General features: G+C 33.7%; 1 protein-coding gene across 1 annotated transcript in view; it reads right to left on the reverse strand.

The window, feature by feature from the left end:
* Positions 1–325: 325 nt before the first annotated feature.
* LOC122038513 (signal peptide peptidase-like 2) overlaps positions 326–27,866 on the reverse strand; it is a 40,068-nt gene continuing 12,527 nt past the window's right edge. The window contains exons 2-8 of the mRNA XM_042598305.1: positions 23,149–23,306; positions 10,870–11,049; positions 10,686–10,720; positions 10,432–10,588; positions 4,249–4,302; positions 4,078–4,170; positions 326–421 (exon numbers count right to left, since the gene is read on the reverse strand). Coding sequence (XP_042454239.1) covers positions 326–421; positions 4,078–4,170; positions 4,249–4,302; positions 10,432–10,588; positions 10,686–10,720; positions 10,870–11,049; positions 23,149–23,306 — 773 coding nt within the window. The remainder of the gene's footprint in view (positions 422–4,077; positions 4,171–4,248; positions 4,303–10,431; positions 10,589–10,685; positions 10,721–10,869; positions 11,050–23,148; positions 23,307–27,866) is intronic.

Here is a 27,866-nt window from a genome sequence, read left to right on the forward strand (position 1 = left end):
TCGCACGGGACTCGCTGTCCCCTCGCCGCCGCCGTCCCGTCGCCTCCGTCGCCGCCTACTGGTCTTTCACCAGTGGCCTCACCGAGGCAGATGTTCTAAGTAAGTGATCCGTAAACTATCCCAAAGATCCATTCTTTCTTCTTCCTCCTTCTGTCGCGCGAGCACGCATGATTCCTTCTGTCTCGCGACTACGAGCGCACACGATTCCTTGATGCACGCCGAAATCATTGCTCTTCTGATGCCGGTTTCGGTGCTCGGGCGGAACGGTAAGTTTCGCCCGTTCCGCCTGGCACGGAATGAAACCCTAAACCCTGGATGGGGCTACTTAAAGAACAAAAAACAATGATGGCATATCTAATTGGCGAAATCTATGAGATTCATCCCCTACTCTAATAACCTCCCCATCTATGAATCCTGAATCCTAAATCAAAACCAAAGTGATATGGCATATTAAGGAACAATTCCATTTAATGAATTTTTATGACTCAATAATAAAGAATAGAAATTTCAGTGTGTAAAATACATAAAATTGAGGCAACCCAAAACTATCCTAAACTTAAGTAAATCTAAATTCTTATATAGAAGTTATAAGCCTATAAGAGCAAAGAAAGAAAATAAAATAAAGCTAAAATAAAATCATAAATTTCTAATTAAAGAAGAAGAGGCTTGCAATGATAAAATCTCTGAACTAGAGGTCACAGGTTCGAGTCTTAGAAACAGTCTCTTGCAAAACAAGGTAAGGTTGAGTTCAATCGACTCTTCCTTGAGACCCAGCATTGGCGGGAGCTTCGTGCATCAGACTACCCTTTCTTTAATCCAAATGTATGAGATAAAAAGCTAGTAGTCATACCTTTATACGCCAAGAGGTACTTGGATGCAGTGTTGATGGTCATCTTGACATAGTTTATAGTTTCATTATGTGCTAGTCGACATGGGAAAATCATTGTGTTCTACTTGTTGATTGGCATACAAAACTCTTCAAGACAACAAAATATGTCTACAATGACATTGAGGGCTTTGCTTGAGGCTTACACGTGGGGGTTTGTAATAAAAGTGATTTAGTAATACACTTCTATGAGGTAATGCAACGCAATGATGACAAGATTTCTAAAGGCCCAATGCTTCCACAAGGTATGCAACTCCACTTCATTTGCTACCTAGTTCTCCACTGAGGAGCACAACCACTGGCACTAGCACTTGACCCAGCTAGCAAGTCTGGTTCTGACCAGGAACTGAAACCTTATTTCAGAATGAGATTCTAAACTGCATTTTGGAGTTGAATGAAGCATGACTACTCTTTGACAACAACTATTATACTAGAATTAGACCCAAGAGAGGTAAGGGCTAATGTACTCTATTAAGAAGGTTTTTTTACCTTGGCTATATAATTTGTGTACAGGATCACTAGGTGGATACGATAGGGTAGCAAACATCCTTGACATGCCTAAGTTTCCCATAGCAAGAGCACCAAGGCATACTTTATCCACGTGATCGTCCATCATGACCTTACTGACAATTTCCACTAGTGTTGCAAGAACCATTATATGGAAACTTATTGCTAAAGAAAATCAGTCCACTATGGGATCAAAGGATAGTGAACTATGATAGAAGCCAATAATAGCCACATAAGCACGTTTGACTGAGTTGAAATGTAAAAGATTCCCAAAATCTAAGTTTTCACTAGCTCTAACTCAGGATGAATAGTGAAAAGGAATATGATGGTAAGAACTTATATATCCCTAACATCTGAAGTGATCTGGAAGATATCTTGAAAATCAATTACAAAAGCTTGGGGTAAGCCAATGTAAGTGGTCATCTTAGTGTCTGACTATTGTAATTGGAAGACATAAATAATCACATCATAAGTTCGAGACTTGTCACCTGTATAAAGCTACAAGTGCATTTTTGTCTCATAGTAGGAGAAATTGCAGCATAAGCTATATAGGACTCATTTTATCTCAGAATCTTGGGCTGTGAGATGTTCCAATTTATGTTGGCCCATGAACCAAACTTGAATCACTTAGACTATAAAGCATAGTCTTTACCATTCAACTTCTCTATGGTAATTATCATGGAGAGACAAAAGGCTGGAAAGATCCAAGGTAGGAAGGCTTCAAGCAGGTAGTAAAGAAATTTGCCATCATTCGGAATTGATGAGAACTTTTGCAAAGTTACTAAATTAAATAATTCAGTAGATTCAATAATTTTGATGTGAAATTTGTTGCATCTAGCAGTGATGAAATTTTCAGATTACACCATGATGAGGATCACATGAAAAGGGAAACAATGCCAAGGAGAGGATTTGTTGAGCTGGTGAGTAGGCGCCAAAGTGGGTAATGCCATTAGAGTCAACCTTTTGTGGAGATATCAAGAAGCAATCAACATAAGTGATGTGGAACACATGATGGCACATTCACAGTAGGCCAACACCTTATGGTTGACTTGTCAAACTTACATGGAAAATGCATTCATGGTCATCATAGAAGCTGCAAAGCTAGAGGTTGAGTTCAGAGCAAGGGAACTTGGCATTTATGAACACTGAGTAGGATCATCTTGGATGACTTGAAAGTGAGAAGGAAGCAACATTCAATTGTGTTGAGATAATAAGGGAACAATCAGGGGTTGCATCAAAATTTTCAAACATGATTGAACTAAATATGTGTAATTGACATGCATTTCATAAACAAGAAGCTTGAAGTTAGGATCACAAAAATTCTCTATGTTTGAAAAAAAAAAATTGCACAAAATATTGGCAAAAGGATTACCCCTCAAGGTTAAAGAATTTGAAAACTATATTGGAAAATTTATAATTTCATGCACATATGTCTGTTGTTTGCAGTTCATTTAGTCTATCAAGGTGTTTTTCCTCAAAACAAATTGACAGTGATCTCCTGGATATGGAAAAAGAGAAGGTGAGGGAACATGTATCTTTTAGCATTTACAAGATATGGTGAGGGTGTGTGGTTTGGGCAAAAATAGAACTTGGGTGTGTTCATGGTTTAAAATCTCGAGCCATATCGAGGTTTTGGTCCTGAACCGAAATAATATGATTTCGGTACCATATCATGTCGTACCGACATAATGTCAGTTATTTTTAAATATAAAATATATTAACTAAAAAAATTAATTTAAATTTTAAAAAAGATATAAAAAATAAAATATTTAATAATATATATATATATATATTAAATTAATAGGATAAGTTTATTAGGCTTTAATTAAGCCTATTTAAATTATTCCAATCATAGTTGGGAGTTGATTAATAAAACCTACTCTTGTTCCCTATTATGCGACGACCGCGAACACACTGACTCATGCGACACGTCTAGACTCTTTGCCAGGCTCGTGCGACGTGTCTAGATGCGTCACCAAGCCCATGCAACACAGTTAGAAGCATCGCCGAGCACGCACGACGCGTCTGAATGCATCGCAAGGCTCATGCGACGAGTCTGGATGAGTCACCTGGCTCACGCGATGATTGCCGAGATTGCGCAACGCATCCAAGTACTTCTTCGAGTCTGTGTGATGCCTCTGAGTGTCGGCATTATGTCAATGCCAGTCCATGGGCGGAACAAGATGTTTCACAAACGACACAAAGTTTTAATCGATAGTGTGTCATTGACAATTTGATAATTATCTTGTATACATAGGACATTAATACTTGATCATAAAATTTTTAGTACATTTTGTTCAAATAAAACCCAATAAGTTGACTAGTTTTAATCACTATGTTCATATCACAGCCAATGTAAAGATCATATTTCAAAAAAAACAATTTCCTCCAAGGTAAATTACTAAATTCTCGACTAAAAATGGGAACAATCCTCAACTTTGTTTAATAAGGAATTAAGATTAAGATATTCTATATTTCAAACTTTAGAGGTCAATCAAGCCTTTTGCTATTAGTGGATACAAAATAAACAAACTCCATGGTTTATAACAAATGAATTTAAATAATGCATCCTTGATATAAATTTAAATGAACCTATTTTATATGATGACGACAATAAGATCAATGCTTAACATACTAAAATATTATGCAGAAATTAAGTTAAGAGAGACAAGATAATAACTTACGGCAATCATAACACTTTCATGAAATATGAGAGGTGAGATGAAAACCCAGAATATGTCATAACAAAATGCACAACAAAGAAGAATTGATGCCACCTGAATACAAGAGCAAAACCTTATATTGAGAAATGTGTTACGTGAAATATGTTTTTGTCTTTTGAGTTACCTACTTACCTTGATATTTGGTAACTGGAGAACACGCAACACTGTTATCATTAAGCATATTCCCTGAATGAATTACAAAGAAGGTTTTCAATTGAAATAAGACAAAGCAGAAAAAATAAGAATTGGACCATCCTGAAGCACATGGAAGAAAAATAATTATTCTAATGCAGCAGATATCACTATTTTTTTTAGTTTAGGCTTAGTCCAAAACTTCGAATCATCATCTAAGTATTCAAAGAACATTCATGAATTGCATATTTCAAGAATTCATGATTGATTTTTTTTTTTAAAATAAGAAGACCATAAGCCTGAAATGAAAGGATTCGAGTGATATCAAATGATGTGTTTGAGTGGAGAGTTAAGATGGTAGTTCAATGTTATATGTGAGGTTGAGGTATTTGTCAATGTTGGTGGTTTTTCTCAGATGTGAAGTTGTAAGTGGAATTGAGTTGGTGATAGTGTGTCATGGACCTAGGAGTTTGGAGTGCCGATTCTTTATTGGAAAATTTTGATGTTACCTTGTCACTCTTTTTTAGTCTTCCTTGTTAATATTGATTTGTTTGGTTATAACAGATTCCTTGTAAATACACCGTATTAATTGACATGCCTTAGATTATTTTATGCTAAATATATTTTAGTATATCCTCATTGTGATATTCATATGCTGTAAATAGATCATTATATGATAGTTTGTTTATTTGGTTGTATACTAAGCTTTAGTTTTATATTGCAACTAGTTTTGACACCGAATGAAGATAACACATTAAATAGATCCTTAAGGTACCTTATGTTAGGATCTAGTGAACATAATACATAACACAACATTAAACAAATTACTTTGGATGTTGAGACACTTGTTATGGATGTATTGAAGATATTAGATGGCATATAAGACCTTTGACTTAATAGATAACCTGGAACATTAATAGTTACCACTCCAAGGCTTCAAGGAGAGAGTATCTAATTCCTTGGTAGGTTGGAGTTAGATTTTCTAGGATTTCTCTAGTGACATACTTTATGTGATTTTTGAGATGTTTTGGGATTTCACTTGTAGCTCCTTTAACATTGTTATGTTGTAGAACTCTATATTTATATTTTGTTAGACCTTGTTGTTACATTTTGTTTAAGTTTCACAGCATGTGAAAAAACTATATGGTTGTCCTTTGCAAATAAAGTTTACTTTTGTTATATTATGATTGTGTAATCTTGACAGTGTTTATTAGGGAGTACTTTACAAACTATGCTTTGTTTATATCAATGAATAATGTTCAATAGATATTGAAGAAATTGTTACATGGCCATTACGAGTTTTATCTGATGCCAATGGCTGTGGAGACACACTTGAGGTGAGACATTGGAAGTTAATTGAAAGTTATGAGGATAGATGTGCCAGACTAAGTGGAAAAAAAATGGAGTCTCTTCTGTCTTAACATCTATAGTTGATGATGTACTAACAATTCCAATGTCTTAAGTAAGCTGAGGGCTATTGTGTTAGTGCAAGTAACTACATGAAGTCACTTGAGTGAATAAAGTTTAGAGATGTGCATCAACTTAATATCAACTCAAAGGTGCAACCAAGTGAGCCTCTTGCATCTGGTTGCCTTAAGCACACGCCTTGTGAGGCGCGATTTTTCTCTCCTCACTAAAGTGTGACATACATATGCAAATATGGCCCAGAAAAACTTTTTAAAGTGTCCCATACCTTTAATTATCATTTTAATTAATTACATAACATGCATGCAGCCTTTAATTACCATTTTAATTAATTACATAGTATGCATGTGACATTTGAATGAAACTTGAGTGATTTTGAATATGTAAGTATAAATATTTAAGCAAATATTAAATAATTTTTTTATACAAAATAAAATTAGAATGTTTTTTTTTGTTTTCTATGAAGCTTCATTCCAAAAGAAGAAATAGGTTGAAGCAAAAAAGACTAAATGCTTTAGTTTTTATTAAGTATAATATGATTTTGAGGCATCAATATGATATGCGTGACACTATCGATCCTATGATAACACAAATAAAGAAAATGATTTAGTATTTGATGATGACAATTTGACTTAGAGTGAGGTTGCACGAGCTTAGAAGCCAACAGTTTTAGATCGTGATTTTCATCTTCTTCAAAAAAAAGCAACTACATCAAAAGGAACTAAGAGAAGATCTACAAGTCAACTTATTGGTAAAAAGGAGGAAGAAATTGGCCTTGAGGAAACTAATAAAAATTCAGCTATACAAATATAAAATATCTAGTTACGATGATAATGATATGATTGAGGAGGATGATAAAGACTTTGATGATTTAGATATTTGAAGTTTTTTTAATTTAAATTATGCATATAATGCATTTATTTACTAGTGAATTTAATATTTACATTATTGTTTAATGTTTTATGGACTATAGTTTTTTAGTGAAATATTTTGGCAAAAATTCTCTATATATGCTTGAATTGTAAAAATTTATACATAGAGTGCCTTACTTCGATAAGGCGTGCACCTCATCTTGCATCGTGTGCCTCAAGCCCCATAGCATATATGTGCTTTTGGGCACCTCACACCTTAAATAACTATGGAACTACCTACAAGATAAGGGCACACATGCAATATTCAACTATGATGAAAAAATTGAACCCTTGATAATTTTTTTTTAAAATGTTGTACCAAACTTGTTGCAAGTATCAAGCCTAATTAATTTTTTTATTATTTTATATTTTTAAAAAATTTTAAAATATATTAAATCAATAAAATAGGGCATGTGGGCTTGAGTGGTTTTGACATTAGCCATTTGACACGACCAGAAATGGCACAAGCTATACTTGGCTTAGTATAGTTCCTAACAAAGTTGAATCATGTGCAACAACACATTGACACCAATCTATTTTGTCATCTTTAATTGCAAAAGTGCATAATACTTAAAACATTGTCATTGTTGATCTACAATTGAATATAAAGATTTGAGCATGCTATAATTAATAAATCATACTTTGCTACTCCAACAAAATCATCTAGGGCAAACATTAAAAGTGCGCATCTTTTTAAGATTATCATTAAAGGGGTATCGATTTTTGCATTATTTTTAAAAGGACACCCTAGAGTTGTTGGTGCAATTGTGCCCCAAATGGTTAGTTGCGACCTAGGATTTTTTATGTTTGGGAAAAGAGTTTAAATTAAATGTCTTATATTTTTTACATGTGTGTGTTTAAATATGCAGAGATTTACAAGAACAGATATAGAAATTTGAGAGCTTGTGCTTGACGAGGTTGATTGATGATGTGGATGATGACTTGGGATAGCAAAGGTGGCATGCTCAATGACTTTGAGGTGCATAGAGATTGGTAAAGGATAGTATGGAGCATGCAAGGGGCCACAAACGAGAAGCATTAAGGTGGAGTTGGAGTAGCTTTGGAACGACTACTTGGCCAAATTAGAGGCTCAATGGTTCGAGGTCCGAAGAGATCAAAAAGGGTTGCACGAAGCGACCAAGGGATAACAGAATGAGAAGCAATGAGGAGTGAGGACGATAGATGATGGAGGCAAACTGCGTGGGTGAAGACATGAAGAATAATATGGAGGAGATAAAGGCTCATGTGCATCCGAGAGAAAGTAATTTGACACAAGATAGCCAAGGGGCAAAGTCAAGTCGTAAAAAGTTATGAGTGGTAAAAATTACATGGTGAGTTGTAAGAGATGAGTGACTTGTACGCATGGGGTAGGCAAACTCGGCCTTAGAATTGGTTTGTCAACTAATGGAATAGGGAAATCAAAACGCCAAAGATTCAAGGTTTGGAGTTTGACCAATCGACTGATGTGAAATCTAGTTGAATGGTGAAGCAATCAACTGAGACTAAGGCAATGAACAAAATATTTAGTTTAGACGATAAGTCAACTAGTGGCACATCAATCAACTAATGGTAAAGTTCTAATCAGTTGATGCCAAGGAAAGAAAGTAGAAAAGGGCTATTGGATCTCGACAATGGTTGAGGTGCAGACTAGTCATAGATAAATTACAACAAGTGGTTTTGAAGGTTATAAAAGAAGGGCTTCGGGGAGGCTTCAATGCTAGTGAAATAGAGTTGGAAAAAACGTATTCCTTTCCTTTCACTTGTATGTAATCTTGATCTTCTAAGACGTTTCTCCACCTCTTAATAATTAAGTAAGAAGGAAAAAGATAGTGAGAGTAATCCACTGACGGATCAAAGATCGAGGAGGAGTTCGGGGGTATTGGTGAACCAAGTATAAGTCATGTGTGTTGAATGGTATATGCTTATATTGTTTTTATACTACTATGCTAACTTGTGTAACCTTAATAGATCTATAGAATGAGTAGTTAGAAATTTGTGTTTACAAGTACATACAATGTTCACCCCCTTTAGCACATCCATCATCTACTCAATCTTGTCCCAATAAGAGCATCCCACTTTATGCTTTTTACCAAGCATATTCTTCTAAACCCGTTTAGACTGGTGTACTTTCACCACTTAAGTAAATAAAATTAGATTGGTCCTCTTCTAGCTTATGTCCCACCTAATCCATCAAGGAATGTGATAATATTACTACAGTCTTTAACTTTGGTATACGTGTACTTTTTCGTCTCCCTACAAATGTCTCTTCATCTCCTTACCATCAATAGCTTCTTTTTTCTACTTTGATCTTCATTATTGTTCTTCTCTGAGTATTCCTATTTTTGGTTCTCTTCTATTTTCATGTATCTATTTTTAAAGTTGTCGTCATTCACAAGCACCTTTACCTAACCTTAAAGAAATTCAAAATAAATAGATTCTGACCTTCACTCACAAGCACCTTTACCTTATTTTTTAACTTCCTTCAAGACCATGTAGCAATTTCGTCAAAATTGTTACATGGATCTAAAATGTTAAAAATTGGAAAAGGCATAATGACTCTAACATCTAAGTAAATGCATAGGAGTACTTATTTATAAATTTAAATTGGGTTTAATACATTTAGTAGTTTTGAACAAACTATTACATAAATCTAAAATGTTCAAAATTGGAAGAAAAAAAATACATATAACAATTTCATATATTACAGGGAGCACATAAGAGTGTGCTTGTTTATGAATTAGATAAATTTAGGTCTATATAGTAGGTATGGTCAAAACTATTACATGGATAAAAAATGTTCAAAATTAGGGAAAAAAAACACAACAATTTCATAAGGTTTAGGGAACATATAAAAGTGCTTGTTTGTGAATTTAAACCATTTAGATTCATGTAATATTTTTTTGGGCCAATAATTCTACAAAGTCCTAAACTAGTCTAAATTTGAAAAAGAAGGCATATAAGAAGGCACAAGAGTTTTGTGTTATGAACTAATCAAATCTAGGTTCATATAGAATTTGACTATATATGTTACATAGACTTAAAATGTCCAAAATTAGAAAAGGAAGACATATAATGACTTTTTAGGGTTAAAGAAACATAGAGTGCTTGTTGTGAAATTAGATCAATTTAGGTTCTTATAGTAGTTTTGAACAAATCTGTTATATAGTCCTAAATTACTCTAAGTTAAAAAAACACCTGCATTTTTAATAATTCTTTAATTTATAATTCAGATTACAATTTTTAAAATTCATAATAATCTATCACTTTTGTTTTTATTTTTATTTTTATTTTGATTGTTTATATATGTTTTAAATTTAAAAATCTAACAGTTTTAACCAAAACTACATGAGGTAGCTTAACTGTGCACATTAGACCAATTAAACAACCTGTTTAATATTTTAGAGGGCCAAGTGAAGTTGCAGCTGATTGAGAAAGACAGATTTTGTAGACAATTAGGTGGGACATCTTGGACACTCTTTTGATGATAATTCAAAAAGGATGGCTCCTTTAATGATTCTTTAAAAGTGAATACCCTTTTAATTTTTGCCCCATCATCTATGCTCTTGAATCCCTCATCTCTTTGCTATTGATAAGGAAAAAATAGTACTTGCAAGTGTATTACCCTAGTATTTAACAAGTAAGATAGGCAAAAATTTTAGAGCAGAAGCACTTGATTAAAAACAGGATTATTTGGTTTTATATTGATTTATTTTGTCCTTTCGGAAATCCATATAGCAGGTGAGAAATCAATTTGCTACATAAAATGAGTTAATTTCTTACTAACCACATGTCATCTCCCTACTTTTTGTGGAAGTCAATACTAGTAAAATAGTAGTAGTTATCTTACAAGAATATCTTGGCCAACCCATGCCTGTGGTGAATGTCGATTTACTGCCCAAAGAATAGAGAAGGCTATGCACAATGGCAGGAGCACAATAGCAAGAATTGTAACATCCCCCAAAAGGGGAATATTTACTTTCATCTGCTTGCACCCTTTGAAAATTCTGCACAATAATACAATACAAGATTTTAAGCTTACAAAACAAAGCATGCTAAAGATAATTGTGTGCAACCAACTGTGAGATGTGATCCTTAAAGTACCTTGAGATTAGTGAAACAAGACAGGCATGCAGTCCCTGATACACACAAACTTCAAAACAGATATCAGGGTTGAAATATGTAAATTAAATAATTGGAAAGCTAGCAAGTTATCTAGCTATAATTGGCAATATTGCACACCAAATCACAACACAGCGATACGGCTGCATTAATATCCCATATATACCTGTGAACCAGCAATGGCAAACATTACAGTTAGCAGCATCACAAACCCTGTGGACATGAAGAAGAAGAGTAACACCAGAAATGCTGATGCTACTACAATAAAACCCAAGGCTCCCACTTCTCTTATTTCTATAGTTTCCTTCTCACTAGATTCTTTGTTCATGTCAGCATTACTTTGACCCTGTTTATAACATAAGCAATATAGTTAATGCACATTTTCTCTGTGTAAACGAACAATATGCTGAGCGAGATAAATCAAATAGGTACACTGGGCAAAATTTATAAATATATTAATTAAAAATATTTTTATTAATAATTGATTGCTATAGATGCTTACTATTGATTTCAAGTTTTGATATTAACTTGAAAAATCTATTGGACGATGTATTAATCTAAAATCTATATTTTTATTATTATTATACAAAGGCATTAAGTTCAAAAGAAGTTGCACTTATAACAGTGATGAAGATTGATCTTTAATTTTAATTTGATTGTAGAGGCATGAACTCCAAAAACTTAATGATTTTCAATTTTGATATCTTCAAATATATTTTGATTTTAGGCATGTTATATTTATTTGAAAACATTAAATTATTTATGGATTAATGAAATTTTTATATTTTGAGAATATATACAAGTATTGCCTAAATTTTCTATTGGGGAGTAAAAGTGTAAGGGGAAAATGACTTTGATTTATTAATATATTGAATATATTATATTATATATAATTATGATCATTTATGAAAGAGTGTTTGTAAGTTTTTAAACATTGAACAATCTGGATTAAAGAAATAAATATATTTCTTTCCCTCTTTTCCAAATGATATAACACTAGTTTGAATTAAAATTTATACAAATACTTAATATATTTACTAACTGGGAAATTACTAATATCAAAAGTAGTATAATGTATTTTAAATAATATTTTTTAATAAATCATAAATAATAAAGATAAATAATTTATTTTTAACTTAATCAAACAAATTTTTCCTTAAATAAATTATTGTGTTGAATCTAGTTATTTATTGGCATTTGAACTAATGCTAAGAGAACATAGGGGAGAAGCTCCACACAATCTCATCGGACTTTAATTTTCATATAGCATGCTAACATTATTTCTCTCGATCTCTATTGATTTCACAAAAATTTGAACACAAAAAAAAAAAAAATTACACCAAATTTTATTTATTCAAAAATTTTACAACAACAACAACCAAGACTTTTCCCACTAGGTGGGGTCGGCTGGTTATTCAAAAAAATTACATCTCATTTTTTTAAAAAAAAAATAATTAATCAAGTTAAATCAAACTAATATTTTAAAAATTAGAGTTGAATACAAGTCAATTTTAGGGTTACGTGGATTGAACCAAGTAGATATGGCGATTACAATCAAGTAGGTTTAAATTGAATTTATTTTTGTTAGTTTAAAATTAAATCAAATTAATATATATAATAATTTGATTCAATCGTATTTAATTAGAATTTTCTAAGGTTAGGAATTATAATTTATTTTCGTATCTCTCCTAGCAATATGTTTCCTCCACTACGTCCACTCCATCGTCAACTACAACAAGGTATTTTTTTTCCTCCCTTATCTTCTTTGTTTACCCTCATGGACACATGTAGGAGGGAAAGAAATCAATGGTGTGGATAAGTAAAACATAAAACAAGAGGAAGCGGAAAAAGGAAGAAATTGAAAAAAAAACAAATTGAGATTTTTTAAATTTGTCTCTATAAAAGATAATATCAAAATCATATTATTCTAATTGAAAAACAAATCTTGAACCTAAGTAGATAGTTGTCCTATTTTTTCTTTTTCTTTTTCATCCCCTTCCTCCTTCCACTTCCCATTTGTCATTGACACCGTATATCAGAACATCAACATAATACCAAAAGACTTAAAACTATAACACAGTTTGAGATTTTGAATCTTGCTCACAAGCCTGCACAAAGGTCAAGTACTATTGAACTGGTCAATAGACTATAACTTGAAATATATAATACTCAAGGTTTAAAATTTTAAGTCATGTCGAAGTTTCAATTTATAACTAGAATGATATTGTTTCGATACTATATTATGTCGTGTTGATACGGTTTTGGTACTTTTTAAAAATATAATATATTAATAAAAAATATTTTTATTAATATTTAATTGTTATAGATACTTATTATTAAGTTATATTTGAGATGTTAAATATTAAGTTTAAGTTTTGATATTATCTAGCGAAAATGTTTGATGTTTATTTAGGATTAATTGAAGTCCACTAAGTAGACATGGCAAGATACATAGGTTTAATTTGAATTTATTTTAATCAATTTAAAATAAAATCAAATTTTTATATATAATATTTAATTCATAGTAGTATATTTTATAAGGTTAGAAATTATATTATATTATATTATATTTAATTTTTTTATTGTTCCTAACAATCAGTTTATCTCTTGGATAGATGAATGAGGGAAAAATAATAATTAGAATTTTTTCTCTATTTATCTCATGGATGAATGAAAGAGGAAAAAAATTAACCTATCTATTTACCTTTATAGATAGATGAAAGAGGAAAAAACATTAATGACGAAACAGAAAAAAAATTAAAAGAGGAAAAGAAATTGGAATTAACCATAAGGCCAGCTCGGTGCACAAAACTCTCGCTAATGTGAGGTTCCAATGAATAGTCTATTGTACGCAGCCTTAACCTGCTTTACAAGCGATTGTTTTCAAGACTCAAATACGTGATATGTAAATCACACGAAAACAACTTTACGATTGTGCCAAGACTCCCCTTCTGGAATTAACTATATAAACAAATTTCGTGACCACGTGATGTGCGTATTTTATATAGGGATTTGATACGGTTTAACGCACTTTTTGACCTACTTTGCATACATAAATCTCACGAAATTATATCTTTATGCTTTGTTTTGATATTTTCCTATTTCGAAATACTGCTCTCGATTATTTTTTTGGTAGGACGTGAAAAGAAGCGAAAACGGAAGTTGAAAATCAAGATTGGAGGCTTCTCACCCTACCACGGGTGCTCGTGCTGAGAGGCATGGGTCGTGTTTTGTTGCAATGCCCTGCCATGGATGCCTGTGCCTAGAGACACAGGTTGTGTTTCGTTTAGGTGCCTTGCCATGGGCACCCTTGTCCACAGGCACGATTCGTAGTCGCCCTTGCTCTGAAATTGTTGTGCCCAACACAGGCGCCCGTGTCGGCCCATGTCGGGCGATCGCACCTTGGCCTATTTAAGTCGATCCCACCTCTTTGATTGGGGATCTCGACCGGGTGTCGTCCAAGGACCCCAAGGAAGCTCCTGGAGATGTTCTAGACCAAATCCAACGCCCTTTGCATGAGGAAGGGAGATCGAGAGACGCTAGGAGGAGGATTCTTCATATCGAGCCTAAGCTTTTCTCCTTTTCCTCTGAATTTCTGAATTTGAATCGTATTGTAATCGATCTATGTAACACCCACGAAATTATAAGATATGGGTATTATTTTTCATTAGAGCATAAAGGTAAGAGGAAGCAAAAGAAATAATAGAGATAAAAAGAAAGAGAGGGAAGGTTTGAACCTTGAACCTCCCACAAATAATAGAGTTAAATTGGTGTATGATAACCACTAGAATAATGAATAATAGATGGATAGAAAGGAATAGAAATTGTAGTTAAAGGTGAGAAGAAAGAACTAAGTAAAAAGAGCAAGAGAAAACCAAGTTGCTTACCTTCTCTTCCTCTTGGTTAAGAGAGGGAGCAAGAAAAAGGCAAATTGCCTTCTTTCCTTCTTTCCCTTCTAACTTTTCGTGAGAATCAAAGAGGGAAGAGATAGAGGAGTTAAGGGAAGGATAAATGAAGACATAATTCATTCCCATGATGAATAAATAGAATTTAGAGGAGAAAAGAGAGAGTATTTCTAATTCTTCTTCCTCCTTCCTCCTCCCTTTTCCTTCTCCACCGAAACTTAGAGCTTTCTCCCTCATTCTCAAAAGTCAAGTTAAGGTTTCCTCTCTAAGAAAACCTTATCTCCAAGAAGGAGTCTCAAGGTTTACCTCTTACAAGAAGAAGAAAACAAAAAGGGAAAACTAAGAAGAGAAGTTCTTCTTCCTCCTCACAATAGCTCATGTGTTTTTCTATGAGGTTAGGTTGCTTAAAAAACCTAGGATTTCTTCATGGACTTTCGGCCAAGACAAAAAGAAAAAGAAGACCTAGGCAATTTTAAGACCCAACTAGATATGCTCAATATGTTTCTTGTAATATGTATCTTATGGTAGGGGATTAATCTAATGTTTCTATGATGGAATGTTTGGTTAGAACTTAGATTCATGATCCTAGACTCTCGGAACTAGGCTTTCAACGAATTACACTCCCTTTGTTTTTATGATATGTACCTTAGGATAAAAGAGTTATTAACATTTCTCCTACTTGTATGTTGCTTGGAATTAGGATGTCTCCCTTTCAACTTTCGGCCATGATAAGATTAAGGGCCTAGGAGAACCTTAAACCTAATCTAAGCATGCCATGATTCTTCTTAAGATAAGATAGGAAGTTAATATGATATGCTCATGCTTGTATGTTGATTTAACTTTATTTCATGCTCATGAACATTAAGGGCCTAGGAGAACTTTAAACCTAAACTAAGCATGCCATGATTTTCCTTAAGACAAGTTATGAAGTTAACATGGCGTGCTCATGCTTGTAGGTTGATTAGAACTTTCGGCCACAACTAGTTTAAAGGCCTAGGAAACTAAGAACCCAACCTAACTATGCTCATGATGTTCTTGGTAATAAATACTATGAAATTTGTTTAGGGTTTCCATGCTTTTATGCCACATGAAACCTAGTTACATGATTTACAAGTTTCGGCCATAGTAAGTTTATAAGCTTAGGAAACCTAAAACCTAAACTAAAAACTAAACATGCTTATGATGTTCCTCATGATATATGATATGATATTGGTTTAGAGTTCATATGCTTGTATGTTGATTTTTAACCAAATGTGATGCTTGATGATATTCGGCCATAACAAGTTTACAAGCTTAGGAAACCTAGAACCTAAACTAAACATGATAGATGGATGAAAGAGGAAAAATTAACCTATCTATTTACCTTTATAGATAGATGAAAGAGGAAAAAACATTAACGGCGAAACAGACAAAAAATTAAAAGAGGAAAAGAAATTGGAATTAACTATAAGGTCAGCTCGGTGCACAAAACTCCCACTAATAAGAGGTTCCGATGAACAGTCTATTGTACGCAGCCTTAACCTACTTTACAAGTGACTGTTTTCAAGACTCAAATACGTGATATGTAGATCACAGGGAAACAACTTTATGATTGTGCCAAGACTCCCCTTCTGGAATTAACTATATAAAAATAGTAATGAAAAAATAAATTTCGTGATCACGTGATGTGCGTATTTTATATAGGGATTTGATACGGTTTAACGCACTTTTTGACCTACTTTGCATACATAAATCTCACGAAATTATATCTTTATGCTTTGTTTCGATATTTTCCTATTTCGAAATACTGCTCTCGATTATTTTTTTGGTAGGACGTGAAAAGGAGAGAAACCGAAAGTTGAAAATCAAGATTGGAGGCTTCTCACCCTACCACGGGTGCTCGTGCCGAGAGGCACGGGTCGTGTTTTGTTGCAATGCCCTGCCATGGATGCCTGTGCCTAGAGACACAGGTCGTGTTTCGTTTAGGTGCCTCGCCATGGGCACCCTTGTCCACAGGCATGATTCGTGGTCGCCCTTGCTCTGAAATTGTTGTGCCCAACACAGGCGCCCGTGTCGGCCCATGTCGAGCGATCGCACCTTGGCCTATTTAAATTGATCCCACCTCTTTGATTGGGGATCTCAACCGGGTGTTATCCAAGGACCCCAAGGAAGCTCCTGGAGATGTTCTAGACCAAATCCAACGCCCTTTGCATGAGGAAGGGAGATCGAGAGACGCTAGGAGGAGGATTCTTCATATCGAGCCTAAGCTTTTCTCCTTTTCCTCTGAATTTCTGAATTTGATTCGTATTGTAATCGATCTAAACATGTTTTGTGGTTGTAACCCTGTCTCTATAGGATAAACTCTTGATTCTAGGATTAGAGATTAGCCCTTTATAATGTAAATACTATTTCATTTGATCTATGTATATTTGATCTTTCTATTTCAATAAATTGTTGATTAATGGTCCGAATCTACTATGTAAACATGATCTTGATGCCAAGAGGTACGAGATTCGCATCCCACGAGGATTCGAGAATGGACCGAGAGAAGAACCTAATCCTCTGACCCGTAGACAACTGAGACACGGAGTCAACTACAAGAGTAGATCAATATGTCGTGAGGAACTCTAGGCTGATATAGAGCTTAACAGATCAATCTTAATTCATCGTCATATAGTAGGAGAGGGGACAATTGGGGGCTGTGGGATCTTGTGATAGGGTCTCCTTAGTAAGCGATCTCTAATTTTGACTGTTCTGAAAAGTATGCGATAATTGGAATTGATATGTCGGTGTAGTTCCAAGAGTTTACATCAGATATCATAAGTTAGTCTACCTACATTAATTACTATTGAGAAATAGATCTTCAAATAAAGATCAAGTGTTTACTAACAATGTGATGAAACCGACATCCTAGAATTGCATTCACTGATTGTTTTCTCCTACCTTTTATTGTTTCCTACTGCCTTTTACTATTTCCTACTGCGTTCTACTCCTGCGTTCTACTGCCCTCTTGACTCGACATTCTATTCCTTTCCCTCGCTCTTCTTTACTATTTCTTGTTCTCGACAGTTTACATCCACGATTAGTCTAGACTGTCGAATTTGGGTAATAGGTTAGTACTCGATCACCAGTCCATATGGATTCGATCTTTTATTACTTGACGACACTTCCGTGCACTTTTGGATTTATCACCATCAAGTTTTTGGCATTATTACCAGGACTGCTTTTGATTGATATTAGCTGAAATCTAGATTGGCTGGATTAGACTGTTTCTTTACAAAGTTTCCTATTTTATTTGTTTACATCTGCTTTTCTCCTTTTTCAAAGTTGTAATATATTGATGATTAAGTGGAAGCTATGAGGATGATCACTTCTAAGAGATTTTTCTACGCCCGTGTCTTAGGCTTTGAGATCTTGCATTGTGAGGCCCTCGATTGAAGCTAGAGATTTTGAACTGAATCCCGGGTAATTCTTATCATTTAGCAATAGTAATTTGAGGAATGCCATTAGAGGATCCATACCGGCATTTGAATCGTTTTTTAACATATTGTAACACAATAAAGAGGGATGGGGTTTCTAAAGATGCAATCAGATTAATGGGATTCAGTTTTTATTTAATAAGCAAGGCTAGCGATTAATTATACTCATTCCCACCAAGAAGAATCATGACTTGGGAACAGATGGATAAGTATTTCCCATTGACTAAGACAACAAAATTGAGAGGTCAAATCATGAATTTTCAACTAACAGAAGGAGAATCATTGTTTGTAGCATGGGAAAAACTAAAAGGGTTACTGGTAGAGTGCCCCTCATCACGGTCTTATAGGTGGTTCATAATTCATCTATTTTATATGGGGATTTCTAAAGCCACTAGGATTTCATTAGATTTGACGTCGGGAGGTTCTTCGATGAAGAAGAATTTGAAGGAAGACTATTCACTTATTGAGGAAGTGACATTAAATCTAAGCTTATGGAGGGATGAGATAAGAGAGAGCCCTTCCCACATACGCGAAAAAGATATTGAGACTGTCACATGATGTGTAGTCATGCACAAGGTGATCCCAAAAAACGGTTTGAAGCAAATAAATAGAAATGTTAAGGATATAAATCGGAGCGATAATGGGGTGGAACATCAATTAGACTGCTCAAATCAACATCACCCTATACTGGTGAATATGTTAGGCAAGTCAAATCACAAGAAGAGCAAGGGTCCGGAACATGGGAGAGAATTTCATACTGGGGTAATCTCACATGCAAAAATGTCACAATTGCCAAGTTATGCAAAATTCTTAAAAGATGCTTTGTCTTTGAAAGGTGAGTTTGAGGAGAAAAGTACTGTGGCATTATCTAAAGAATGTAGTGCTCTAATACAGGATGACCTACCTCTTAAACTATAAGATCCTGAGAAGTTTTCAATATCGTGCACTATTGGTGATATCAATATTGAGGGCTCCCATTTGTGATTTGGGATCTAGTGTGAGCCTCATGCCACATGCATTGGTTAGGAGAATTGGACTGAATGAATTGAAACCTACAAATGTGTCCTTGCAGGTGGTGGATCACTCAATTCAGCATCCTTTGGGATTAGTAGAGGATGTTCTATTAAAGATTAGAGGACACATTGTACTGCCAGATTTATGATATTAGACATGGAAGAAGACATGCAGATTCCTCTCTTATTAGGGAGGCCTTTCCTAGCTACAATTGAGACAGTTATTGATGTTAAAACCATCAACTCTCATTAATGATAGGCGGAGAGATAATTGAGTTTGATTTATCTAAGGCTATCCGGCTACCTTCTGAAGTGGATACTTATTATAAAGTGGAGGTATTACATATAGTTGTTCAAGAAAAGATCAATAAGGAATTATATGGGGAACAAGGAGACCTTGACTTATTATAGTGAATGGATAGAAATCCAGACCTATTCATGGAGAAAGAGAATCTTAAGAGATCTGAATCAAGAAACGATGGAGAAACAAGGGAGAAAATCCCTTATGTTGAGCTGAAGTAACTACCTTCAACCCTTAGATATGAATTTCTGGGGTCGGGATCCATTTATCCCGTTATTATAAATGCTGATTTGAATGAGACAAAAACTCAAAGGTTATTGGAGGAGCTCAGACTACAAAGGGAGGTTCCGGGATATATCATTAAAGACATAAAAGAGGTAAACCCATATTATTACATGCACAGAATTTTGCTTGAAAATGATTATAAATCTTCAGTAGAACATCAGAGATGGTTGAATCCAAATATGAAAGAAATGATCCGGAAAGAGATATTGAAGTTGTTGGATGCCGGAGTGATCTATCCAATTGCAGATAGTAAATGGGTAAGCTTGGTTCACTTGGTCCAAAAAAAAGGTGGTGTAACAATGGCTAAAAATAAAAAAGACGAGTTGATCCCAACTAGAATAATTACAAGGTGGTGAATATGCATTGATTATAGAAAATTGAACAAGAAACCAGAAAAGATCATTTCCTTCTACCCTTTAATGACCAAATGTTATAATGATTGGCCAAACATTCACATTATTGTTATTTGGATGGATATTCGGGATTCTATCAAATCCCAATTCACCCAAGTGACCAAGAGAAGACAATATTCACTTGCACTTGCCCATATGGGGCATTTGCTTATAGAAGGATGTCCTTTGGCCTCTACAATGCTCCAGCTACTTTCTAACAATGTATGATGGCTATTTTCTCGAACTTTATTGAGGATATAATGGAGGTTTTTATGAATAATTTTTCTGTGTATGGTACTAGTTTCGATTCATGTTTAACAAATCTTTCTAAAGTATTATAAAAATGTAAAGATATTAACTTGGTCTTGAATCGGGAGAAATGTCATTTTATGGTCAGAGAATGAATACTTTTGGGATACATGATTTCTGAGAGAGGTATTGATGTTGACAAAGCAAAAGTCAAAGTTATAGAGAAGTTACCTCCCCCGATTAATGTGAAAGGAGTAAGGAGCTTCCTTAGGCACGCTTGGTTTTATCGGCAATTTATAAAGAACTTCTCTAAGATTTCTAAGTCATTGACCAATTTACTTATGAAACATGCTGCTTTTAATTTTGACCTAGAATGTTTGGAGGGCTTTCATAAAATAAAGAAAGCTTTGGTTACAGCTCCAGTGATACAAGCTTTTAAAATTATATGTGATGCCAGTGATTTTGCAATCGGAGCAATGTTAGGACAAAAGGAAGACACTAAGTTGAATGTCATACACTATGCAAGTAAGACACTTGATGCTGCACAAGTAAACTATACCACTACTAAGAAGGAATTGTTAGCCATAGTATTTACATTTGACAAATTCAGATCATATTTAGTGGGATCCAAGGTGATAGTTTACACTGACCATGCAATAATTTGAAATATGTTAAACAAAAAGGATACAAAGCCCCAACTTATACAATGGATTTCCTGCTTCAAGAATTTGACTTAGAAATCAAGGATAAAAAGGGGTCAGAAAAGTAGCAGACCATCTCTCTTGGTTAAATTAGGATTACAAGGAAGGGAAAGATGACAAAATACCGATTAATGATTCTTTTCCAAATGAGCAACTTTTGGCTATTAGAAGTTCAGGTATTCCATGGAATACAGACTTAGCCAACTTTTTAGCATGTGGGACTTCACCGTAGGGTCCTCTTATGAACAAAATAGGAAATTTTAGCAGATGCAAAATATTTTATTTACGATGAACCATTCTTACATAAAAGATGTACAGATGGCATCTATAGAATATGTGTCTCAAATGAGGAGATTCATGATATTCTTCACCATTATCATTCTTCAGCTTACAGTGGACATCAAAGAGCTATGAAAACTGTAGCAAAAGTTTTACAAGTCCAATTCTATTGGCCTCACATATTTAAGGATGCTAGAAATTTTATGATGGCATGTGATCACTGACAGAAGACAGGGAATATCACCAAGAGACATGAGATGCAACAAAATGCTATTTTGGAAGTAGAACTTTTTGATGTTTGGGGTGTGGATTTTATGGGACCTTTTCCCACATCTAGGGTGAACAAATACATTTTGGTAGTCATTAATTATGTTTCCAAATGGGTTGAGGTTGTTGCATCTCTATCATGTGATACCAAGACAGTTACTAATTTATTCAAAAAATTTATCTTCCCTAGATTTGGAATTCCACGAGTAGTGATTAGTGATGAAGGATCTCATTTTATTGAAAAGCAATTCAAGAAGTTGTTGAAGAAATATGGAGTGAGACATAAGATGGTCACCCCGTACCATCCCTAAACAAGCGGGCAAGTAGAAATATCAAATAGAGAGATAAAAAGTATTCTGGAGAAAGTTTTAACATCTCGAAAAGATTGGTCCTTACATTGAATGACGCACTATAGGCATATCAGACAATCTATAAAACTCCCTCCATTTCGGCTAGTTTATGGGAAGCCCTGACACCTCACAGTAGAATTGGAGCATAGAGCTTATTCGGCTATCAAAAACTAAACTTCGATCTAAAGATAGTTGGAGAAAAAAGAAAACTTCAATTGAGCGAGTTGGAAGAAATCCGACCAGATGTGTATGAGCATACCAAAGCATGCAAGGAAAGAACCACTTGGAATGATAAGCATATCATGAGAAGAGAATTTCACGAGGAAGACGGGGTACTATTATTTAATTCGAGGCTTAAACTTTTCCTTGGAAAATTGAAATCAAGATGGTTAGGGTCTTTTAAAGTAAAGAGAGTGTATCCATTTAGAGCCGTGGATATTTAGAGAGAAACATTAGGGATATTTAAAGTAATGGACAAAGATTGAAGAAATATATTCAAATATACAAGTGGAAGAAGGCGAAGCAAACTTCTACCTTGAATCGCCTAATCCGAATTGAAGGGAGAGGGTGAATACTCAAGAACTTTGTTGTGAATATTTGAGTCGTTTCACCCGACACAAGCGAAACATTTTGTACTGTCCATGGACTAGCACAGGCACGGCACGCCTTCGGTGTCGGTGTGCCTCGAGGTCCCCTGAACGCATCGCGATGGCTCGGCTACGCATACGTCGCACTGGCCAATTTTTTTACCATGAGGTGTCCCCATAGAATATTAAATGTAAAATAATCTTATTCAAGGCGAGATCGACAAAGTTAAACCTCTCTCAATATTGTCATTATACTAATATGAATTGTCGATCTTTTGCTGAAAGACCTCCGATCTACCTCATTTGCTAGGGCTAAACAATTGTTGTTTATAGCTACACGTATTGATGATAATCATATAGATTCTTGAAGCAATTGTAAGTAGGTATGAAGATGAGGCAATAAATGCACAAGTTTGTAATTAATTAACAATGGATGATTTGATTGAAAGAGATTGTTCAGTTAATCAACAATTAAATATGCAAGATGAAGGAATCATGCATGCCAATCCATGCATGCTACAACAAACTGATAATAGATAGCAAACATTTTTGCCTGCCATAGATCACTTAAAATTCAATATTCTCTCACTATCAGGAAAAAAAAAACTAGACAAAAGTAGAAATAATTTTGGAATAACTTATAAGGTAGGGAAAAAACCTTCCGTTCCAACTGATCATAATTGTCATCAATTGGCTGAGAGGTAAATTCATCCCAAACTGAGGCACTAACAATAGTTCCAACAGCCATTAGTGCCAAACAGATCACAGCTCCAATGTCCAAAATGGGTTGAATGGGTGAATATAACAGGAGATCCACTGTTAAACAAACATTAAATCATGGTAAGAGAATGATTGAAAATTTTAATTATGCACTAATGTACTGATGCAAATTAAAGTAGTTAATACGAATTTAATTCTGGATTATCAATGTCATAGACAATAGTAGTATACTAGAAAATACTAGTAAAGTAAAAAAAAAAAGAAAAAAACAGAAATGACATCAATCAAGGTATAGAAAAATAAATGCAGGCTAGTAAGCTTGAAGTATACCTGTTCGTTACCACCTAGTACCCTCAAGGAAAAGATAAAAATATTGAATGTAAATTGATAATGAATCATGATATGCTACATTGAACTGGTTGCTACTGTTCTTTGATTTTAAATATACAGAGCTAGTAGGTTGAATCTGACCATTATCCATAACTATGATATTAAGAATCAACAAATAGACGGGTCCAAACAAGTGGCCTTGTAATTTTTAGAGTTATCAAAATCTATTAGAGCCATACAAGGTTTAGTCCCACACTCGGTTTAGTTATATGGTGTTATGTTTGAGTCAATAAATATATAATATATGGTGTAATAGTCTCTCTTAACAACACAATACAATATTTTATTCTTCGTATATTGGAGCATGTGTTCTTTTCAGGTTAGGATTATCTTCTCAGTTACCTCAAGGGCAAGGGTAGGTTACAACATGGCAGTTTGCACTCCCTTCCCATCAACAGTATTAAAAATACTTAATTTTACTCGATACATCTTTTTCATCATTGTAAATCCTAAGTTCTCCTCCACTCCCTCCACCAATATAATCCCTGTCCTTTTTTTTCCCTTACACCTTCACAACTCCTTTTTTCCTCCAAATACATTTTTCTTTCACCTGTATTTTCTTATAGATTCTTTTCTGCTCTCATAAAGGGGAACCTTAATATAAAGGTAAAGTTGTTGCCGTGTGATTTGGAGGTCACCGGCTCGAGTCACAGAAATAACCTCTTGCAAAGCAGGGTAAGACTGCATACAATAGACCCTTCTCCGAAACCCGCATGGCGAGAGCTTTGTGCTCTGAATTGTCCTTTTTATTCTTTTCTGCTCTCATTCACTATTGCTTATCTTGATCACCTAATCCTACAAATCTAGTTTGCTACCCTTCTTGTGTGACAATGTGAGTCACAACAATCGTCTCTCTTTACAAGGTAAAAATCCACAGTTTGAAATACAGTGTCATGCCGCCCTACAAATGGTTTTTACAGTTCCTCCATGGGACCGGTCCCAGCACCCTATCGTCACAACACACACGGGAGATGCATCATCGCGTGCATTGAGTTGCGGCACAGTACACGACAGAACAAATCGAATCAATTCCTTCTATCAATCACGAGAGTATGGTTAATAACAAAAATGCTATATACGATGAAGACTAAAGCATCAACAAGCACAATCGATGAGAGATTAGGTCGGCGATGAGAGAACAATAGCGCCAGCGAGGTGGTGAGATGATGAGGCGGTGAGACGACGAGGCGGCGACGAATCTTCTAATAGCCATAGTAAATTTTCAGTTTGAGGAGAGGGGAGATGTTGGCTGTCAATTAAAAGGCAGTAGGATTGAGCAGAGGACGGAAGCGGTGGAGTGAAAAAAAACGAATTCAGGAGAAGCAAGTTCGCAAGAAAAGAATAGCATTGCGAGAAAGGAATAGGGTCTTTTTGAAAAATATAATATAATGGTTTTAATTAAAACCATTATATTTAAATAAAATATAAATATATAATTTAAAATTGTTTTTATATTCATTGCTATTATATTCATTACATCAATGTTATATAAACTACTTATAAAACGTAAAACTTAAATCATATATATAAATATATTATTATTATTATTATTGTAACTATATATATTATAAAAATTTATTATTCAATAAATAAAAAAATAAACGGTTAATTAACCAATATAATTATAAAATATAAATTTATATTTTTATGATTCCTTATTAAAATATTAAAAAATTTTAAAAAAAATTAAAAATTAATTGAAAATTTTAATTTCGTATTTGTAATTTATTCAAAATCCAATCTTAAATTATTTTTATAAATTAAAAATATATTAAAATTATAAAAATAAAATAAAATTTTAAAATATTTTTTAAAATTTATAAATAATTTAAGATATTTACAAACTATTCAAAATTTTATAACTGTTAAAATAATTTTAAAATATTTAAATTTAATTTTAAAATGTAATATAAACATTAAATATCATGAATATACATCATATAAATCATTAATTAATTAAATGAAGTCATAATTAATTAATATAATTATTATATATAAATTAATATTTATATTATTATTTTATACATTAAATAAAAAATTTAAATAAATTTAAATAAAACTGGACTATTATAAAACTATAAAAGGAGTCCTATTATAACTTTACTTATTATAAATATTATTTATTAATTATTCTCTATAAAATGTCTAAATTTCTTATTTGGTATGTAAAATATGTTGGTGCGGGAAGCATCCGACGATCAAACCCAAGTTTTGATAATGGCAAAGGGATTCAAAGTTAAGATTACTTGTTTTCTAACATGCTTGAATGAGTTTTCAGGAAAGTCCTAACTACGGTTAGGCAAGTGGAAAATCCTAAGGGGTGATAACCTTAGGTTCTAGGGGGTGGTAACCCTAGGTGCAGGAAAATCCTAAAGGGGGATAACCTTAGGTCCTAGGGGATGGTAACCCTAGGTGGAGGAAAATCCTAAGGGGCGGCAACCTTAGGTCCTAGGGGGTGGTAACCCTAGGTGGAGGAAAATCATAAGGGGGGATAACCTTAGATCCTAGGGGGTGGTAACCCTAGGTGGAGAAAAATCCTAGGGGGCGGTAACCCTAGGTCCTAGGACCAGCATTGTTTAAAAGAAGGAGTCTCGACCAGCAACTAAGAACAACACAAGAAAAGCAATCCTTACGCAACCAGCCGCCAGCGAGAAGTTTCGACGAAGCTGTAACTTGACGCCGACGACCCCATAGCTCAAAATCTACTATTAATCTTGTCGTTGGTTTATTTCATTATTAATTGTACTTGAAATTTGTAACTATCTTTACGAGATTATAATTGTTGCCCAACGTAAACGCTCAACGAGCGTGGGCCTTGGAGTAGGAGCCCCCCTCTAGCGCTTCTCGATCCAACAAAATATTTTATAATTAAATTAATCATAAATTAGGAAATTATATAAGGATTGATAAACTGTTAAATAATTTTTGAAAATATATAATTTTAAATGTTCTGAATAAATTTAGTTTTAAACTATATATAAATATATAAACTATAATTATGTAAATATATATTATATAAATTAATAATTAATTAATTAATTTGATAATTACTAATATAATTATAATATTTATTTATTAAATTTTTAATTTTATTAATATCTATATTTATATGAATATGCAAGATAAAAATTCTATTATATAGTTAATAATTATTTTAAAAAAATTAAATAATATTTATATATAAAAATATTTAGTTTATTTATCATTTTTATTAAAATTAGATATTGATTTTGTAATTTTTATCGGCTAATTTTTTATATTATTCTTGTTAAAGTTATAATTACGAATATTATTATGATGTATTTGATATTTTTACTATTCTTTATATAATGCATAAATTATTACACCAAAATAATAATTTTATAAACTAACTTAGAGATACATACGTCGATTAGAGAATTGATTTCGTTGGCAATGTTTGCATTGCGATATTATTGGACATGATAGTGGGTAGTGGGGTTACATGCCTAAAATAACATCTTTTTTGTAGATATCCGGATGTTTTAAATGTCCAAAACTTTCTCAAGAAGTTCGTTCAATGAAAAGAGGAACTTTATGACAAAAAAAAAACATTAAATTATAAACAACAACGCAAACTTTTTAATAGCCGAAGCTCTAAATAATCAATCTTTAATGAATTTAAAGGTTGAGATAAAGGTCCAAATGACAAATAATTTTTAGCAGCTCTCAATGCCTCTTGAACTCAATATGAGTATGAACGACATATGCGATATAGTGGCGCTAATGGGTCGGTGCCAGTGGAAATGGCTTAACTACTGCAGCCACATTAGGAAGGAGTGCAAGTCCAACACAATGTGGTATTGGTCGTTTTTTTCTCTTGACAAAGACGTGCAGTTCTCAAGCAAAACTCCGCAATCTAGATTCATATACTAATATAGTGCATCATAATCTCTAGTGAATCAATCCAACTCTATCAACTAATTTTATTGATGAGCATAATTATAGAGTAACCTAAGTATGGCCTAAACATAAGTTCTCGTGCACAGTGCGACGAGTGACCTAAGCTCTTCAAGTTTCAATCCCTAATCATATTCAAATCGTTATTTAACTGAATTCCTTGTGTTTGTGGCAATAGACACTTACCTGACACACACTTGTTCATTTTTCTTAATTTATCTCAAAGTTGTGCTCGATATTAAGAGAAATATAACATTTATTTCCCCAATAACCTAACTCGGTCTCAAAGGGGTAACTTGTTAGTTTTCACATGTAAGGCTATTTTTTTATATCTTTTATTTTTTTATC

The sequence above is a fragment of the Zingiber officinale genome, chromosome 1B (genome assembly GCF_018446385.1).
Source record: "Zingiber officinale cultivar Zhangliang chromosome 1B, Zo_v1.1, whole genome shotgun sequence".
In the NCBI taxonomy this organism is placed as follows: Eukaryota; Viridiplantae; Streptophyta; class Magnoliopsida; order Zingiberales; family Zingiberaceae; genus Zingiber; species Zingiber officinale.